Source organism: Elephantulus edwardii, unplaced genomic scaffold (assembly GCF_000299155.1).
Source record: "Elephantulus edwardii isolate Elephantulus edwardi_28Jun2011 unplaced genomic scaffold, EleEdw1.0 scaffold00007, whole genome shotgun sequence".
Classification (NCBI taxonomy): Eukaryota; Metazoa; Chordata; class Mammalia; order Macroscelidea; family Macroscelididae; genus Elephantulus; species Elephantulus edwardii.
The window spans coordinates 16093415-16115064 of NW_006399757.1; the positions used below are offsets into that span (position 1 = coordinate 16093415).

Genomic DNA, 21650 nt, shown 5'->3' on the forward strand with positions numbered 1-21650 from the left:
CAGGATAGAGCAGGGTTTAGGGCTGTTGTGCATAGGATCGCTATGAGTCGGAAAGGACTCAGGGCACATAACAACAACAACATCAGATGGAGATGATAAAGGAATAGGCGTCGTACAGGTTTATGGCATTGAAGTTAGCAAGAAGGATAAGTTCCTTTAGACAAAAACTTGAACTTTTTCCTTGGAGTGAGAAGCATTTTGATGTTTTAAGATACAGATCACATTTCTTTACAGGTTTTACTTTAATTTTACAGCCACTTTGCTGGCTGAGATTGCCCAGCTTCTTCCCATCCTTGAAATACATTACTGTCTTTAATCGTTTAAGAGTCTCTAACATCTTGAAGAAGTGATGAAAACTTCCTGGCCTAGGTCCCATATGTTATAAGGAAGGGATATGCAGACAGTCTAACACATGTCTTTTATTACACATGCAACCTTATTTGAAAGGAAAAAAAAAATGCTAAACCAATATCAGACAATGAACTGAATTGACATAGATTACATACAGTCAGATTTTTGGATGAATTTGAATATTTAAATATAATTTTGTGTGGAATTACTTGCTGAGGATTGCTAAATTGATAGGTAGCAAATAGGAAAAATAATAATTTTAGACTTTATTATTTATTTATAAGTTAGCTTCAAGCTAGGGTTTGAAGATCATCAATGGTGTCTGTTAAAGTTTGAATTATGGGGAAGGAAGAAGCTAAAAAATTTCATAGCTCTGTTGCCTTCTCCTTCTCCAAAACCTGAGAGGGCTATACTGGTTTCTTATTCTGCTTCACCTGAAGGGATTTTTGCATATAAAAGAATAATTCTTAGGAAACAAAGATTCCTTCTTGCCCTGTGTTATCCAGCAGTTTCCAGGCAGAACTAAGCCTCTTAATTTTTGGACTAAAATTAAATTTGCTTTGAGAGCAAGTCATTTTTTTCTCCTATTGCAGTCTGAGAATACACCCTTGGAAGGGAGAAACTGACAGAATATTCCTCTCTGGCAGACTTTTTTCCTGACAATGCAACGGGTGAGGCACTCTCCATCTGCTTGTTACTCTCTGACCCACTTTTTCTATGGCTGTTAGGTGGTGCTTTATATCAAAGAAGAAATGAAGAGGAACGACCTTCCAGAAACGGCAGTGATTGGTCTTCTGTGGACCTGTGTTATGAATGCTGTAGAATGGAACAAGAAGGAGGAGCTTGTTGCTGAGCAAGCCCTCAAGCACCTGAAGGTAACAAAGCCCTGTCTCAGCAGTCAGGCCAACCTCAGCTCTGAAGAGTAGGACCAAAGGCTTACTACTGCAGTCCATACCCCCACCCCACCCCAAGACTCAGCCCAAACATTGAATTCCTGTTTATTTCTTTTCAGATCTCCTGCTGCCCAAAATGTTTCACATGTGAGAGCCTCTATACCGTATAGAGATTAATTCTTATTTAGAAAAACAAAATTTAAAAAAATCCACACAATAGTCCCATATAGGCTTACAGGTGAAAGTAAAATCTAACCAAACCATTGGCTTCTGTTCTATAGATTAGAATTCTTAGAATTGGAAAAACTTGGTTTCAAAACATAAAGTTAAACAACTCTCAGTGTTTGTGAGAACAGTGCGATGACTAAACTGCAGGTTAAATTAATCAGAGAAGGCTTCTGGGGAAAGATAAGTGGAACAGAATCAGTCCTACACGAAACAATGGATATGCGTCAGTGACTGGAAGGCAAGGACATTTGCAGGGAAAGGGGACAAAAGAACAAAGCCGTAAGGACAAAATAGCACGGTCACTTCCATCGGTATTAAAGGTCTAGCAGCAACCTCAGATAACCTTACTCTGTCTCATGGCATAATATCTTTCTGAAAAGGCATAGTAGTTCTCTTTCATAGAGTGAGAATCTTGGATTTGGGATCTTCTTTTAGTAGATACGAGAAAAATTGTTAAGATGTTGAGATAAAAATAATTTCTTTTGGACATGATAATGCAATAAGAAGATAATCTTAGTAGAGAATGTTTTCTAATCAAACCTCTAGATTAGCTTGACGTTACATGTAATAGTTTTAACAGACTTTCTCATTTCTCTTTTAGCAATATGCTCCCCTACTGGCTGTGTTCAGCTCTCAAGGCCAATCGGAGCTGATCCTCCTCCAGAAGGTTCAGGAATACTGTTACGACAACATCCATTTCATGAAAGCCTTTCAGAAGATTGTGGTTCTCTTTTATAAAGGTATTCATTGTGTTCTCCCCTCCTATGTGCCAATGTCTTATTGAAGCATTTGAATGGGCAAAGCTGGGGGGCAAGACAAAGAGTAATAAGTAGATCATATGCCCAGAATCTTACAAATATCATAAATATGACTTCCACTGAAATAATTGGGCCTTTTTACCTTGTGTTTAGATGTTTGGCCAAGCTATTATTTTTTCCAAGGAAATAGCTATTTTTAGATCTTCACAGTTACTGTCTTTTCATTGTATTATAAGGATTATGTTGCCATAACAACCCACCACAGCCTTCCATAGGTGAATGCTATTAGGTTTTTTAACTGCTCTCAATCTCCATAACAACAACACATAAAAATGATCTTCTACTGTTTTATTGGCTTGAGTTTATGTCATTTTGTGAAGGAAAAAAATAGCATGTAAGGATTGATGCTTATTAGAGGCTATTGAATAAACAGCATTTTCAGACAAACTAAATTGTTTATTAACACTAATCATAATTGTGAAAAGGTGAACTATGCCAAATGTTTCTTCTCTTTTGGCTTTGTTCTTAAATTTTTATATTTGAGTGAAAATGTAGGCACTTGGAATATGAAATTTGATACTACTTATTTAAAGGTATTTGAATAACATTTCACACAGAATTTTAATTGGCCATCAAGATTCTTTAAATCTATACAAGCACCCACAAATGTTGCTGTAGTATTTTACTTTTTCAGTACCGTAAAGGTATTTGGAAGCAATTTATATACTTAGAGGAGAATTCAATAGCCACTGACTCCTATTTTAATTTCTCTAAGTCAATTTTTCTGTGCTCAGATTTGAGTTAGATGTTCTTGGAAATGTTCATGATATGAGAATGTCCTCAAACTAGGACTCACAAATGAATGATCAGAACCAAATCCAAATGTTATACTGCCAGCCATCAGTTGGTACCTGGAAATCAAGAATGAGAATTACTTAATTACAACTGTAAAGCTAGTAAAGAGACCTATAGGTCATGTCCCATTGCTTGGTGGTGATGAGTGCTAAATTGTTCCTATGACACGGTAGTAACCAAAACACACATTTTTCTTTCTAGACATTTATTCTGTAGCATAACCAATCTCTAAAAAAATTTTTTAAAAGAGTTTTTAAGCTCTTTTTTTTAAAGGTAGTTATTTGATCCTCATCTGAGGTACTATTCAGTTTCATTACTGTACTTAATATACAGAAAAACAAATTTGTCACTCCTTGTTAATAATAGCATCTAGGTGACTTAACTATTACTATCTTCAAATTTCTCATTTTAACCATTAATTCCAACCTCCTTCCCCATTTTACTTCTTATAACAACTGACAGGTGGATAACTAACAGCTGTTTTTCTTTCTTGTTGTCAATTTAAATGCTAAGGAATACTGACACAAAGTAATAATAAAATAGCAAAGTATCTACAAGAAATAAAAGGAAGAGCCATCATTAACTTCCTTGAACCTTTTGTTTACATGGTAAACAATCTTAAATAATGCAAAGTTAGCCAGGCCTGTGTCAAGAATGAGCAGACCTAAGGATATATGAGAGGGGAATAGTATCAAAATCAGGTTTTTCCTGATTTTGTAGATAATGGAAATGAAATAAAACAACCTTTTTAAAAATACTTTTTTTATTCATTTTTATAATTGAAGTGTGAAATATATCATTAGGGTTTTAAAACTAAACAAAAGTTTATACGAAATTTTATGATAGCTTTCCATGAAATTATAAGTACGATCTGTTTATTCTAAAAGAAATTATTCCATGTTTTCTCTTGAGAATATGGAATCCCCAGGGAATGTTGTCTCGTTCCACTATTAAGTATCTGTGTTTCTTGTTGTTGTTGTTGTTATGTGCCACCGAGTCATTTGTGACTCATAGCAACCCTTTGTCCAACAGCCCTAAACCCTTCTTAATATTTTTATTTGCTGGTTTTTACCTTGACTTTATTTTCTCTGACAAGTATGTGTGCACAAGGAGACAGACATGTGTTTGATTTCTTTTTCTAGGAAGTTGAATGTTCTTATTCTGTATTTTATGTGCCTATAGAAAATGCTTGAGGAGTAGGATGTTATAATACATTCCTCTTCTAACATTACTGTGCAGAAGATCACCTGGAAAGCTTGTTAAACCACAAATTCCCCAGAGATTCTGGTTCATCAGGTCTAGGAAAGTGTTTCAGAATTTTATTTTCTATCAGGCTTTCTGATGATGCTATAAAATGTAAAATAATGTTTATGGAAACATAGTCCCAGTCATATTCTCCTGGATCCTGTATGTTCATAGACATTTTACCAGTGTTAAATATTATCTTGCTTACTTACTCTGTCTAATAATGTGGATTTCTTTTGGTTAGTGCAATAAAAATTTTGTTGCTTGAAGCAGTATTTTAAACATGTAATAGAAAAATAGTTTGTGATTCCACTTACATGAAGTATCTAGAATAGTTAAATGTACAGAAAAGAAATTCACCAGCAGCTGGGGAGAGGGTGGAATGTGGAGGTATTATACTGAGGAAGTACTGAGTTTCTATTTGAGGTGATTAAAACAATTGAAATAGATAGTTATGATGGTTATGCAACTTTGTGATTATAATTCATCTCACTAAACTGTTCATTAAAAGTGGTTCCAAAAAAAAAGTGGTTCAAATGGAAAATTTTATGTCAGTAGTTCTCAGCTTCTGACAAGTTTCTATTTCAAAGTCTGCATCTTATTTATGTTGGTTCTGGTATAAGTTAACTTACCCCTCCCTGGTTTCATTAATGTTGCCTGTTAGTATCAGTATCTTTGTATATACTTTGTACTTACTTGCAGAAAATAAGATTGAAGCACTTATTGATGAAGCTCAAAGACTGTAGCTTTCAGTATTCATTGCACCTCAACATGAGGAGGAGGAGGAGGAGGAAAAAATATGTTACCACTGGACCAATGAAAAATGTGATAATATGGAAAAAATATTTAAGTTGCAAAGGATTTAATTTTACTTGGATACATAATCAGCAAAACAGCAGTCAAGAAATCAAATGACAATACAACAACTTCTGACCAAAAAAAGCCCTGGACCAGGTGGTTTTACAAGTGAATTATATCAAACATTCAAAGAAGAATTGTCACCAATTCTACATAAACTATTTCAGAAAATAGAGAAAGATGGAATTCTCCCAGATTCACTCTATGAAGCAAACATATCCTTGATACCAAAGCCAGGAAAAGACACCACCAAAATAGAAAACTATAGGCCAATATCTCTTATGAACATAGATGCAAAAATACTGAATAAAATACTGGCCAATAGAATTCAACGATACATCAAAGAAATAATCCATCATGACCAAGTGGGATTTATAACAGGATAGCAAGAGTGGTTCAACATAAGGAAAACAATCAATGTAATTCCTCACAAAGCAAAGAACAAGCCCCACATGATCCTATTAATTGATGCAGAAAAGGCCTTTGACAACATCCAACACCCTTTCCTGATTAAAACACTCAACAAAATAGGATTAAAGGGGAATTTCTTCAACATAGTAAAAAGTATTTATGCAAATCCGAGAGCCAACATCGTTCTCAACAGAGAGGTTAAAGGCATTCCCTTTAAGAACAGGAACGAGGAAAATGCCTACTATCACCTCTCTTATTCAATATTGTATTGGAAGTCTTAGCGATAGCAATAAGACAAGAGAAGGAAGTAGGAGGTATCCAAATTGGCAAAGAGGATGTAAAATTATCTCTCTATGCAAATGATATGATAGTATACCTAGAAAACCCTAAAGACTCAGCAAGAAAACTATTGGACATAGTTGACCAATTCAGCAAAGTAGCAGGATACAAGATCAACATACAAAAATCACCAGTTGGATATCTCTTCAGTGACAAAAAAATAGATGGTGAGTAAAAGAAAGAGGAAGATCCTCTAGAAGATGAACTGACATAGCGCCTGCAAAGTGGCTCAAGCACCATAAAGGTTATAAGGATGGAGCAGGACTGGGCAGTGCGTTTAGGGTCCCTATGAACTGGAAACAGCTCAACAGCAAGGTACATAATAGAATAATATTGATAGGCAACTGCTGCAGCACAGGATCTGTTGTTAATATACTCAGTCACTCAAGAAAGATGAATAATGGAATTTTCAAAGATACTGTTATGTATTGTTCAGCTGTCACTGAAGAGATATCCAACTGATTTTTGTATGTTGATCTTGTATCCTCTACTTTGTTGAATTGGTCAACTATGTCCAAAAACAATACCCTTCACAATAGTGAATCACAAGATTAAATACTTGGGAGTAGATCTAACCAAAAACACAAAGGATCTTTTCAAAGAAAATTATAAAACGTTACTACAAGAAACAAAAAGAGACCTGGAGAAGTGGAAGAATATCCCTTGCTCTTGGATAGGAAGACTCAATATTGTGAATATAGCAATACTACCAAAAGCAATTTCCACATTCAATGCAATCCCAATAAAAATACCAATCCCATTCTTCAAGGAGATGGAAAAAGTAATCTCCAGTTTCATTTAGATTGGAAAAAAGCCCCGAATAAGCAAAGCACTCCTTAAAAATAGAAAAAAAGGTAGGAGGCATCTCACTCCCTGATTTCAAATCCTACTACACTGCCGTGGTGGTTAAGACAGCGTGGTACTGGTACAATTACAGACATATAGATCAATGGAATAGAATTGAGAACCCAGAGATCAGCCCATCTATTTATGGTCAACTGATTTTTGACAAGGAGATGAAATCAGCTAAGTGGGCAAACGACAGCCTTTTTAAGAAATGTTGCTGACAGAAATGGAAAAATACCTGCAGAAGACTCAAGCAAGATCCACACCTCACTCCATATACAGAAACCAACTCAAGGTGGATCATGGATCTAGGACTAAAACCAAGGACTATAAACTTCATTACAGAAAAGCTTGGAAGAACTCTAGTAGTCCTAATCCACAAAATAAACAGTCTTACAAGTATCCTGAAAAATCTACAACCGGGGGAAGATAAAATAGATGATTGGGACCTTCTAAGAATCAAATCCCTATGCACATCCAAAAACTTCTCCAACCGGGTAAAAAGGGAAGCCACAGACTGGGAAAAAGTATTTGGTAATGACATGTCAGATAAGGGACTTATATCTAGAATTTATAAAATACTTGAGCACCACAACAAGTTAAAGGTAAATAATCCAATCGAAAAATGGGCACAGGATATCAACAGACACTTCACCAAGAAAGACATTCAGATGGCCAACAAGCACATGAAGATATGTTCAAAATACCTAGCTCTAAGAGAGATGCAAATCAAAACAGCTATGAGATAGCATCTCACCTCAGTCAGAATAGCAGAATTTAACAGAACAGCTAGCTACAAATGCTGGCAAGGTTGTGGAGAAACTGGAACCCTTATTCACTGTTGGTGGGAGTGTAAAATGGTGCAACCACTGTGGAAAGTGGTGTGGCGCTTTCTCAAAAAGTTGCGAATAGAGATACAATTTGACCCAGCAATTCCACTTACTGGGAATATATCCCAAAGAGACCATAAATGGCATCCAAGCAGATATATGCACACCCATGTTTACTGCGGTTTTGTTCACAATAGCAAGAAGTTGGAAACAACCCAGGTGCCCATCAACAAACGAATGGATAGAGAAGCTGTGGTATATTCACACAATGGAATACTACGCTGCATTGAAAAACAAGGAACTCATGCAATATTATTCAAAATGGGTGACTCTGGAGGACATTATCCTGAGTGAAATATCTCAGTCGCAAAAGGACAAATATTGCATGGTGCCACTGCTGTAAAATGGGACTGATATCAGGTTTGGGGTAAGACTGAGAAAAACTGGATAAATTGTGTATACTGCACTGAAACAGATGAGGGAGAGAGGATAATTTAAAAGCGATGTATGAAAGAGTATTATGGTTATCCCAAGAGTCCACAATTAAGGTTGCATAGTGGAATGTACTTGGGGCGGGGAGAAGGTTGCAGGGGATTGTGTACCAGGGAGGGAGTGTTTCTTTTACTTTTCAAAGAGAGGAGCGAACGGGGTGCGGGTGAGGGGACAAAGGGAGGTGGGGGGGCGGGGGCTGGGCTGGGCAGAGAGAGAAGTGCAGCAATGAATGAATGGAAATCCAGATCTCTGTAAATGTTCATTAAAATTATTTTAAAAATTATGAAAATAAAAAAAGAAGAAGGGACTGATCCTTGGAGAAGGACATCATGCACGGAAGGGTGGAGGGACAGCACAGGAGAGGAAGACCCCAGATGAGATAGATTGATACAATAACTAGGGCAGTGGGGGTAGGTGTGTCAGAGTCAGTTACACTGGCTCAGGACAGGGAGGCTTCAGAACCCCATAGGGTTGCTATGAGACACAGGTGACCTGGTGGTATATTACAAAACAATTTTTTTGTTTTATGTTAACACCTAGCCTTGTTTTGACTCCTGATATTCATCTTATCCAACAATTCCTTCCACAGATGTAGTCAATCTAATTTCTATGCTATCCATCAGGATGTCTATGTGTAAAGCCACTGTTGATGTTCTGTATTTTTTTTTAAAAAAAAAGGTATTTGCTATAAATAAATCATTGCACATACAAAATTTAAAAAAAAAAGAAATCAAATGACAACGCATTGAGCAAACCTGCTGACAAGGACATCTTTAAAGTGCTAATGAGTAAGGATGTCACTTTAAAGATTAAGGTGTGCCTAACACAAACCATGGTATTTTTGATTGCTTCATATCTATCTGAAAATTGGACAATGGAAAAGGAAGACAGGAGAAGAATTGATGCCCATAAATTATATTGTTGGTAAAGAATATTGACTATACCATGGGTTGCCAAAAGAGACAAAACTCTCTTGAAAGAAGTGAAACCAGGTTACTCTTTAGAAGCACAGATGGTATGACTTCATCTCACTTACTTTGGGCATGTTATCAGGAGGGACCAATTCCTGGAGAAGGATATTATGCTTGGAAAAGAAGAGTATCAGCTAAACATGTAGAGGAGCTCTGAGATGGTTTGACAGAGTGACTGCCACAGTGGGCTTAAGCACTGCTGAGATTGTGAATAGGGTACAAGATAAGAGAGAGTTTCATTCTGTTTAATACAGGGTCTCTATAAATTGATGCAGCTCAACAATACGTAACAATATCTTTGAAAATTCCATTATTCATCTTTCTTGAGTGACTCTGAGTATATTAACAACAGATCCTGTGCTGCAGCACTGTGATGTACCTTGCTGTTGAGCTGTTTCCAGTTCACAGGGACCCTAAACGCACTGCCCAGTCCTGCTCCATCCTTGTAACCTTTACGGTGCTTAAGCCACTTTGCAGGTGCTGTGTCAGTTCATCTTCTAGAGGATCTTCCTCTTTCTTTTACTCACCATCTATTTTACCAAACATCCTTCCCCAAGGACTAGTCCCTCCTTGAAAACATGCCCAAAGTACATAACAGGAAGTACCATAGTTGCTTCTAAGGAAGTCATCAGCTCTACTTTTTCCAAGATAGATATATTCATCCTTCTGGCGGTTCATAGTATATTCAGTATTCTTTGTTAGCACCATAATTCACACATCAGTTCCTCACCAGCCCTCTTTTGTCACTGTGCAGCTTTCATGTGCATATGAGGCAGTGGAAAATACCAGTAATTGAATTCATTGCATCTTAGCCCTCAAAGAGACTTACTTGCTAAACATTTAACACTTTGAAGAGGTATTTTACAACAAATTTGTCCAAAGCAATGCTGCTTTGAGTTTTGGACTTTTGCTTTCCTGGACAATGATTGTGAATTCAAGAAAAATGTAGTTTTCAATAACTTTAATCTTGTCTCTCTGTATAATGATGATGCTAATTGATCCAATTGGGAGGATTTTGAGATTGTTAACAGCTCTAGTTTGCTTGGCGCCAAAATCACCACTCTTGGTACCAGCAGCCAGGAATCAAAAGGCAAATTGCATTAGGAAAGTCTGCTGTCAGGGACCTCTCTCCAGAGCACTGAACAGCAATAATGTCAATCTGGAGACTAAGGTGTGCCTGATTTAGGCCGCAGTCTTCACAATTACTTGCTATGCATCAGAAAGTTGGATAATGACTAGGGATGATAAAAGGAGAGTTGACGCCTTTGAGTTGTGGTGCTGGAGAAGAATATTGGATATACCATGGACTGCGAGAAGAACAAACAAATTCATCCTAGAGAGGGTGAAAAGAGGCCGCTCCTTGGAGGCAAAGATTCTGAAGCTCCGTCTGACATACTTTGGGCATGTTGCAAGGAGGGACCAGTCCTTGGAGAGGAACGTCATGTTTGGGAGGGTGGAGGGACAGTGCAGGAGAAGAAGACCCTCAATGAGATGGATTGATTCAGTGACTAGGGTAATGGGGATAGGTGTGTGTTGGAGACAATAAGATTGGTATAGGGTAGAGCAGGGTTTAGAGCTGTTGTTATGAGTTGCAAGTGACTCGACAGCACATAACAACAATGCTAAAGTATAATCCATACTTCAGCATATCATCTGAGCTTCATCAGTAATTTCCCAAAGTCTTCTTTATATTCAGCAGGCAAGGTTGTATTGCCTGCATATTGCACTGTGTGAATGAGATTGCCTCTAATCTAATGCCATGTTCTTCTTATGAATTGTCTGGCATCTCAGATTGTTTCCTTAGTCTAAAGATTGAATAAGTCTGGTGAAAGGATATAGTACCTTCCTTGACTTTCAGCCATGCACTATTCCCTTTTTCTGTTTGAATGACTGCCTACATATGTGCATTTCCCCCCACACACACAAGCATGAGCACAAGTGTGTGCGTCTGGTTTTTTGTGTGATTTCCCCACATTTATGTAGGTAGTACATGTTACTAACAAGAACATGAACAGCAAGAAAATAAGACAGCAATCTTGAATGTGCTCATAGGTACTGTAACACGAAGGTTCATTAGTCAGGTACTGCTTGTACGTATTTTTCTTCAATAAGATTATAAAAATTAAAACAAATGTAAACCTCCCTCATGTGTGAGTGTGCATGTACACGCACCTTCCTCATATTTCCAGAGTATAAAGTTAACAGAAACTTGAGGGTACAATTACATGTGTCCCTTCTACAAACTTAATTACTAAGTATTACATAAACACCGCTAAGGAAAGAATTTTTACATTTTTTAAATATTTTTTTAATTTTATTATTTTGTGTGTGCACATACCGTCAAATCATATCTGACTGGTACAGGAGGAGATTGTCCCTCCTTCTCCAGCACCGTATCTGGTGGATTAGAACTGGAATTTTTACATTTTTAAATTAAATCAGTACAATAAATATAAACAAGCTGTAGATAATTATTTTTAGTAAAGGTTTAAATTGGTCACAGTGAGGACTCACTTTCTATATTAAAATATGGAAAATACATATTTCTAAAGCTCTAATAACCTAATGGATAAGGAATTAACACTGCCAAAAAGACAGGTGGTTCAAATCCACCAGCTGCTCAGTAGGAAATAGACAATCTCCTCTTGTGTGATTTGGAGGATCAGCTGGGAGTCGGTTCTAATTTGACAGCATGTACAACAAAGCAGAAAGGGGGAGATGATAGATAGATAGATGATAGATAGATAGATAGATAGATAGATAGATAGATAGATAGATAGATAGATAGATAGATAGACAGAATGAACTTTCAAATATCACATTCATTTTTCTTTCTGAAGATAAATGCTATATTCTCATTATGCAAGTCTAAAAGATATGAAACTGCCTTCTCATGTATAGTTTTGGTATCTCTATTGTGAGTTACTGTATAAGCTTAAATTTCTTAGGTTGAAATTCTGTCTCGCCTGCAAGATTTTTTAAAAGCAGTTTCTTCTCCATCTTCTAAAAAGAAATGAGCGCCCTTCTGACTCATTTTTTCAACGTAACTAAGATAAATTATTTTTGTCTGTTTTTATGTGACATTTCTATTTTAGAATATATACTGAATGCTATGTGCTCATGGCATATTGATCTAACCGATCTTCAAACCACTTTAAGAATCTTGTGATCTTCCTGTCATGTGAAATTTTAAATTAGAACTCTACACATAATAGAAGTTAATTTTCTTCATAAAGTTAATAATCTGCCTGCTATAAATTTATTGAATCCATACTATATGGAGGGTCTTACATTAAGTGCAGGAAATGAGGTGATGGATGAAATTATGACTAGCTTATAGAGCTTTAGAGAATAGAAAGAAAATTGTGGTTACAACCATTGTCAAAGTAAGCTCATATGGGTATGATTAGAAGCAGAGATAAGGCATCTGACTCAGTTGATGCTGATTTATAAGGAGAGAAAGTCTATCATAGGACACAAGTGTTTCACTAGAAGCCTTAAAGTTGGTCAGATAGAATAATATAGATTCTAACCTCCCTATGTTTATTTATAGTCTGTATTGAAGTTAGTCATTTCTGGAAGAGCTGAGCAAAACGTTAGTGCTCTCCCAATTATAATTAATTCCTTAATGTTATTATTGTTAGGTGCTGTTTCGGTCAACTACAACTCATACCAACACTATGAACAATAGATGAGAACCTTGCCCTATCTACTTCTTAACTAGGGATGTGGAAGGCAACCTTTTCTTCATTCAGATTGCTAATTCCTCATCAAGTAGTTTCTTGCTGGACAAAACTTTTTTCACTAGACAAATGCTACTTCTTCTTAACTTTTTTGATGGTCATGCTTTGCCCCATAAATGTGTATGTGTAGTTATTCCTTTTCTTTCCTTATTAGACTATAAATATTTGTTTGCTGGTGTCAGAAATGGGGTCTTCTCATTAATGCTCAAGTATTTATATTACTAAATTGTAGTCCTAACTATGAAGACCTCAACTTTGCATGTACATAAAACAATTAGTGTTGTTTTCTGTGGGCAATGCATTTGATGCCTTTACCTCCAGACATTTAATAGCTTCCAAGAGCCCTCACCGACAGGCGTTTTTATAGTTGCATAGCCTCTTTCTGCCTCTGTGGGGCAATACAGCTCAGAAATGAGCTCTCGACCTTCAGAAGGAAAAATTTCAAATAGGATGAATGAATTGCTGTCCTAAGCAGCTTTACATGGTGTCCTTTGTGTCATCTCTAATCCATTAAGGTTTAGAGGAAAGGAAAAAATAGATGGCCCTTTAAAAAATATATTTTTAAAAATTTCATTTATTTTATAACAAAAATAACATTCATTAGTATAGGCATATAATTTATAAACTTAAAAATACATATTAGTGGGGGCACTGGCTCAGAACCATCTTACTAAGAAGGATGCATTATCATGAAATCTGGAAGTTTGGTTTTTGGAAACATTTTAGCTTGGTTTTTATTTTGTTTTAATAAGATAATTTGAAGTTATGTAAAGGGCTTGCAAGATCCACATTTATGTAATCATTGTAGTTATGTATCATCGAGTTGGAACTGACTCATAGCTGACCCTCCAGCAGGTTTTTAGAGGCAAGAGGAGATGGCCCGTCTTCCTCCCATGGACAGCCGGTCTGTTTGAACCATGGTCCTTTGGGTTGTCAGCACAACTCCTTACCACTAAGCCACCAGAACTCCCTTTGCTTCTAACTAATGTTCTTGAAATATTCCTGAGATGTCTTGCAAAACCAGTTGTTTCCATGGTTGACCACAGACTGTAAACTGCCTCCTCCACACCTCTTTTGTGAATGGTGGGCTTTGATAGCAAGTGAGTGGTGAAGTTTCTCATCATTCTGAGGGGAGAGTGAGAAACTAAAGACAACAAAAACTCTATTGTTGTTGTTGTGTACCAGTTGAGTCAGAACTGATGCATAGCTAACCCTCCAGCAAGTTTTCAGAGGCAGTTAATCACATGGGAGGAGCTTGCCCATCCTTCTCCTGTGGAGCAGCCGGAGGATTTGGACGGTGTATCTTCAGGTGTACCTTCAGAATTGCAATGCAGCTTCTTGCCTCTAGGCCATCAGAGCTCCCTAAAGGATTCTTGATTACAGCTGTAGTATCTGGTCCTTATAAACTCATAAAAGCAGGTTTCCTCTTCCTTTTGCAAAATGTGCCATAACTGATAAAACTTGAGCAAACAAAAAAAAATAATCCTTTTTAAGTTATTATAATAGTTTCTAAAATAAATCATATTCAGTTTTAGTCAATTCATTTGGTTCAGCTTAATCCAGAAGCCTTTTCTAAAAACCAGGTTTTTTGGGGGGGTTTTGTTTTGGCTTTAAAAAAAAAAAGAAAGAAAACCTAAAGGGTTTTGTTAGGAAAAGGCCAGTGATGTTACATTCATCAAATATATATTTGAAGAACAGTACTGGGTTATTTTTCTCATTTTCCTAAGTCAAAATTGCATTTGATCTACAAATACATCATTAGATTGATTTAACTGCTTCCCATGGATTGGTGAGCATTTATAATGGACTGAGCAGGTTTTGAGGACAATCACAACTCTTTTTATCTGTTTGCCATCTCATTTTCTGCTCCCAAATCCCAAAAGAAAACCCATTTAGATGAGTATGTAGGCTGTTGTTTGCATAATCCTCTTTCTATTCATAGCGTTAAAAATGGTGAATTAATAGTAACCCCAGGGTATCTAGGAAAATTTGTGAAATGTAGACTTTGAGCTAGCAGCATATTTTTTAGGAAGAACTTGTAGAAAATATAATGTGCCTCAGGTTTTCTCTTTATAAAGTAAAGAAATGAATTATCCCTGTTCTTCAAATATTATGCTGTATGATTTTCAGTAAATGGATTGGTAGAAATTTTTCAGGGTGTACTTATTGATCCAACAGCATGCCCAGAAAGCTATCTTTATACATAAACTCAAGAGCAATGGTGTGTCTCTGGAGACTAAGGTGTGTCTGGTATAGGCCATGGTCTTTGCAATCACTTGTTATGCGTCAGAGAGCTGGACAATGACCAGGGAGGATAGAAGGAGAATTGATACTTTTGAGCTTTGGTATTGGAAAAGAGTGCTGGGGTGCCATGGACTGCTAAGAAAACAAACAGATTCATCCTGGAGAGGGTTAAACCTGGCTGCTCCTTAGAGGCAAGGATTCTGAGGCTTTGTCTGACATACTTTGGTCATGTTGTAAGGAGGGATTGGTCTTTGGAGAGGGACATCGTGCTTGGGAGGGTGGAGGGCAGGCGCAGGAGGGGAGGTGGATTGATTCAGTGAGTGGGGCAATCGGGATGAGTGTGTCGGAGACAGTGAGATTGGCACAGGACAGAGCAGAGTTTAGAGCTGTTGTACATAGGGTCGCTATGAGTCGCAAGCAGCTCCACGGCAAATAACAACTTTTTTAAAAAATTTGCCATTTTCTTCTAAAAACAAACCAAAAAAAATCCCTTTGACAGACTATTTATCTGAAGAGTCTGTTTAATCAAGATATGGTTGAACTTGCCAGGCCCAATGAATGTTCTCAAATGCTGGAGTTGCTGATTCTTTTGCAAAATTACAAAATAACTCTACTTCCTACCAGCAAAATTAGCACTGTTAGAGATTTCCACATCCTGGTGGTGACCTAGAGGCTCCCATGAAATCGTGCTTGATGAGATTTATATTGTCACTAAAAATGTTTACTGAGCTAACCACTAAATCAGTCCCATGCTCCATGAAAATAATGACTAACTTCAGGTATGGGTTTCTTCTATATTAGCTCTTTTTAAATTAAAAGAGAATGGTGGGATTTTATAGGCTCTTAGGTCTGAAGCTATCTTAAACTATAACAATTATGGATTAACTTTGAAATCTTTTCTCCTTGGAATTTCAGCTGACGTCCTGAGTGAAGAAGCGATATTGAAGTGGTATAAAGAAGCACATGTTGCCAAAGGCAAAAGTGTTTTTCTTGACCAGATGAAGAAATTTGTTGAATGGTTACAAAACGCAGAAGAAGGTATGAATCTATTTAAAATTTGGCAATCATCTAGCAAATAATATCTTACTATACTACCTGTTTTACAGGTAAGATTTTTTTTTTTAGGGCACTTCTTTTTCAACCATTTTTGTTAAAATGTGCTTTATGGAGGGGAGGAATTTCTTAAATTATTCCCCCTCAAATCAATGTAAAAGAAAAGTAAAATGCATCTGATTTAATCATGTATTATGGGATTATGTAGGCTTTCGTCATACCTTTCACCAGTTGACACATATTTAAAATGGTTTTGTTGTTGTTGTTGTTGTGTAATGTGGAGTTGGAACCAACCTATAGCAGCTGACTTTCTAATGGGTTTTCAGAGGCGATTAATTGCATGGGAGGAGATTGCCCATCCTTCTTCTGCAGAGTAGCCAGAGGCCTCCAATCATGTGCTTTCAGGATTGCAATGCAGCTTCTTGCCACAAGGCCACTTGAGCTCCCTCCAAAAGAATAATATATGTATTTAATACTATGCATGTGCCTCTTATATTTTCAGAAAGACAAAAAGGAGCAAAAAGTTCCTATCTGCTCTCATAACTCTCTGTCTTATCTTAGAAATGGATGTCTAGGATTAAAGTTTCTTTTATGTGGGACAAAGGACATTCTTTAAAATTATTATTATTAGAAACTCTTTCATGACCTCATTTGAAAAATCATCTGGGGAAAAATGTTTTATTCTTCCTTCTGTTTTTTTTCTCCTAGAATCTGAATCGGAAGGTGAGGAGAATTAGATCCTCAGCAAAGCACAATATCTAGGTCGCCACACAGAACTTTTTGATTGGGAATGCTGAACCATTTGGAAGGAGAAACTTGGCTTCTGTTTTCACAAAGGAAAAAAAAATTAGGATAGACTTCCCTTGTGCAGAGGGGGGAAATTGGTTTTGTTTTTGTTTTGTTTTTAAATGGAGCCCTGAGGCATCAGATCTTATACTTGGGACTCTACCTCTCATTCACTGTCTGCTAATTTAAAGCCATTCAACAAGGAGTCAAGTAGGGATCTGAGATTAAATACTTAACAGACTCCTCTTTTTTAGCTGTATTTTTCAGGTACTGTGTGGTGAACGCCCACTGGTGTCTATTACAGGGCCACTTTGGTAGTGTGTATCTGCTCATGTATGTGATTTGACAAACCAGTTTTTTAAAATAAATGGCTTTTTAAAAATCTGGGCTTATATTCTCAGAATGTTTATTTCTTTACTCCATATGACTTCTTCATATAGCCAACACTTAATTCTTAGACCTTTCATTCCAACTAGAATATTGAGTAGAAGAAAATTAAAAAATATATTAGGAGTGCTGACTTTGCCGATTAGGATACACAGGAGGCTCTAATGTTTTTAAAAATCTATCTCAAATCTAAAACATGTTAAAGAGTTTTCACTTTATTTTAGGAGAATTTGAATAAAAAGTTTGAAGACCATGGTCATGAGGTTATTTGACTTTAGCCCCCCTTTCTAAGATGATGAAACAGACAGAAAAAGCACAGCTTGTCCAAGGTCTTACAGTTGGTGGCCAAGATGAAAAGAGAAATCTCATCTTCAAATATCATACCAATGCCCTCCTTTTGTATTTCTTCTGTATTTTATCTCAATTCTTTATATATTCTTTACCACATAGAATCTAAATTGCTACAGTCCAAAGAGAAGTGCTAGCATTTTTATTGAAAAATATCTGAAAACAAAAAGTTTTCTCTGGTAGTATGTTGTGGTGGTTAGGCGCTGTCAAGTTGAGTATGACTGTTAACAACCCTATGAACAGCCGACTTAAACCATGTCCTATCTGTGCCATCATCATCATCTCTGGCACACTATATGTCACTGTTGACGTCACTGACTCAATCCATCTCATTGGAGGGGTCTTCCTCTCCAACATTGACCCGCTATCCAACCATGATGTCCCTTTCCAAGGAATAGCCTCACCTAGCTACATATCGGAAGTATGAAAAATGAAACTTCACCATCTTTGCTTCTAAGGTGTACTCTGGTTGCACGTATCCCAAGCCTCATCTGTTTGTTCTTTTGGCAGTCTGTAGGCTATTCCATACTGTACAACACCACAACTCAAAGGCATCATTTCTTCTGTCATCCTTCTTCATTATCCAGCTCTCTGAAGAGAGTAGCAGGTGATTGAGAAGGCCATAGTCTGAATCAGGTGCATCTTGGTCTTCAAACTGACATCATCGCTAATCAGCATTTTGGAGTGGTACTTTACAGCAAACTTTCCCAATAAGATACATTTTCTGATTTTCTGGCTGCTGGTACCAAGGGTTTTGTTTATTGATCCAGGCAAGATGAAATCATTGACTATTTCAGTCCTTTCTCCATCTATCGTAACATTGACTGTTGGTCCTGTAGTGAGGACCTTTGTTTTCTTATTATTAAGATATAGTCTATAGCAAAAGCAATAGCTCTTGATCAGCAGCAAACAAAGTTGTGTCATCTGTGTAATATAGGTTGTGACTTAGGTATGACACACCTTAGTCCTCAAAGTGATTACTTTGGGGGGAGGGTAAAATTCAAATAAAGGAATGAAAAAAGTATCTGTTAGCCATATGAAAATGTGAAGCCTTGACATATCTAGAATTCAACAGTTCCAATTTATAAAATGGGGAGAAGAGACAAAATGAAAATTCTTTTCAAGTGGTAAAACTCATAGTGAGGAAATATATCCCCATATGGCTACAGAACCATTTTATATGAAACACTGGGTCATATCCTAAATATCTCCTCAGTTCAGGCTTTTAACTCCATATTCTTGAAATAAACAGTTCCTAGTAATATTTCTGTACTCCGTGCTTTGGAAAATAGTAGGTTTCAAGATCTTCATAGATGCCCACACTGCCATACCCACTCACTTGTTGAAAAGATGGGGGTAAAATTCTTCTAAGGAAAAACTCCTATTTCAAACTAGTTTCTGTGTATTTAGATACCTCTGCATTATTTGTGTGTGTGAACTATTTACATACAGAGAAATCCATATGTCAGTTTATGACTTGAATAAAAACAGTACACATGCGAAATCAGCAGTTAAATGAAGAAGCATCATTAAGACTGTCCATCCCTTAATAGGTATACAATTGTTTTTAACAGGTGTCATCAAGTCGGCTTGTGTCTGACTCCCAAAGACCCATTTACAGGATGCAACTCTGCCCAGTCCTATACAATAGTAGCCACTGTGTCAATCCAGCTCTCTGAAGAGCTTCCTCTTTTTCACTTCACAAAACATATTGTCCTTGTCCAGCGACTGACCACTTCTAATAACATGCACAGAGTGTGGGACAAAGACTCACCATCCTCCCTTCTAAGGAGTATTTTAATGCAGCATTAATTAGTTTATGCCTTCTTTTAATTAACTTTGTTTTACTATTATTCTTTCTGTTTAGTTGCTTTATGCTTTGTGCTTAAGTAGACACAATTGCTCCACTAACAATAACCAGTTCTTTCTGTAAGACCAAATGAAAGATGAGAATATTGTTTTCCAGCAAGCAAACATGTTGCACTATTGTTTTTTGGCATGCAGAGTCATTCATAGGACATAACTTCCCTCACCCTCCCTGCTCCAGAAAAATAGTCATTTGTTGTTGTTAGTTGCCATCGAGTCGAGAATGACTCATAGCAACCCTGTGAACAGAAGATCTGAACCCTGTCCTAACTAGAGCCCATCGCAGCAATCGCCATGTCAATCTACCTGGTCGAGGTTCTTCCTCTCCATTGACCCTCCACCCTTCCAAGCATCATGTCCTTCTCCAAGGAATAGCTCCTCATGGCAACGTGTCCAAAGTATGTGAAATGAAACCTCGTCATCCTTGCCTACAAAAAGCACTCCGGCTGCACCCTCCGCAAGACATATTTGTTCATTCTTTTGGCCATCCATGGTATGTTCAGTACTCTTCTCCAACACCAAAGCTCAAAGGCATCAATTCTTATTCTGTAATTCCTGTTCTTTGTCTAGCTCCCAAATGCATAGCAAGTGATCAGAAAGACAATGGCCTGAATCAGACACACCTTTGTCCTCAAACTGGCGTCATTACTCTTCAATAATTTGGAGAGATCCCTAACTACAAACTTTCCTATTGCAATATGTCTCTGTTATACCCAGCTCAAGATCTATGAAGTGCCACACACTGAGTTCTAAATTATGAGTCCTTTATTAACCAGCAGCTAATGCTACAAAAGACTCTTGACCCCTAATGATTTCATACTCAAGCCTTATAAAGGAAAAAAAAAACCCAAAATCTTAAAAAAACACAGCAAACAGGTGGGTACAGTTAAGCTTTGTTCTGGAACATGCTGACTCCACTCTAAAGAACAAAAGCAACTTACAAAAGCAGATAGCATCCTGAGAGGGTAACACACACACCAAATACACACCCCACACATACACTCTGCTAGCAGGCAGCTCCCTACAGAGGCAGGAAATCTTTTGCCTTGTGGTTTCACAGAACACTATGTTTTGTTTTCTCTATTCAACCAAGTAGCACATTAAATGACCTACTTAGAGGAAGCAAGTCATTTATTTATGAAAAATGGACTAACTCCTGGGCTAACATGGAATCAAGCTACCTTGAATACTTCAGTCTCCGGATTTCTTGACTGTTGGCACCAAGGGTGTTAACTGTAGATCCAAGTTAGATGACGCTGTTGACAGTTTCGGTCTCTTCTCCATCCATCATGATGTTGACTATCTGTTCAGTGGTAAGAATCTTTGTTTTCTTGACAGTGAAATGAAATCTATATTGAAGGCTACATTCCATGATCTGCAACAAGTGCTTTAAGTTTTCTTCACCTTCAGCAAGCAAGGTTGTGTCATCTGCATAATGCAAGTTATTGATGAGTTTTCCTCCAATCTTGAAGTCACACTCCTCACAGAATCCAGCATCTTGAATAATTTGCTCAGCATACAGATTTAATAATATGGAGTGGTCAGTCAGTACATAAATGAAAATCATTCCTGCCTTTTTTGAGATAAGTCATGTTTTGTCTAGGTAAGATAGATTATCTCCCGCCACCACCCCCATTAAATTAAAGATTATTGTGGCTTCAAAGCTTATTGTTGTTGTTTTGTGCCATTGAGTTGCCTGTGACTCATACCAACCCTGTGTACAACAACCCTAAACCTTGCTCTGTCTTCTTCCATATTTCTGAAATCCTAGTGGGTAGGAAGCTGTGCTGTCAATCAAAAGGCCAACAGTTCAAATTCACCAGCTGCTCCATGGGAGAAAGATGAGCAGTCTTCTCCCATGTGATATACAGCCCTGAACACCCGCTGGAGGGTCAGCTATGAGTATTCTCTTGATGGCAATGAGTGAGTTGTACCACATTTGCTATTCCTTTTGCTATTGTGTAAGGAGAGGGAGATGAACTTAAAATTGGTTGCTTGAGTTTGTAAGCACCACTCTGCCATTGATTATCTATTAGAAATGTTTCAGGGAGAAAAAGACTTGAGGGAGAGGAAGGAACACTCAGTTTTGAAGAGGAAAGGCTTTTATTTTAGACGGCGGAGCTACGGTAGGACCCATATCTGAAAT

General features: G+C 37.2%; 1 protein-coding gene across 2 annotated transcripts in view; it reads left to right on the top strand.

Annotated features, from left to right (window-relative positions):
- Positions 1-17291, top strand: part of BZW2 (basic leucine zipper and W2 domains 2) — a 92730-nt gene extending 75439 nt beyond the window's left edge. For both annotated transcript variants that reach the window (XM_006880263.1, XM_006880264.1), the window contains exons 9-12: positions 1080-1226; positions 2074-2212; positions 15980-16102; positions 16826-17291. In XM_006880263.1, coding sequence (XP_006880325.1) covers positions 1080-1226; positions 2074-2212; positions 15980-16102; positions 16826-16854 — 438 coding nt within the window. In that variant the 3' untranslated portion in view covers positions 16855-17291. The remainder of the gene's footprint in view (positions 1-1079; positions 1227-2073; positions 2213-15979; positions 16103-16825) is intronic.
- The last annotated feature ends 4359 nt before the right edge of the window (positions 17292-21650 follow it).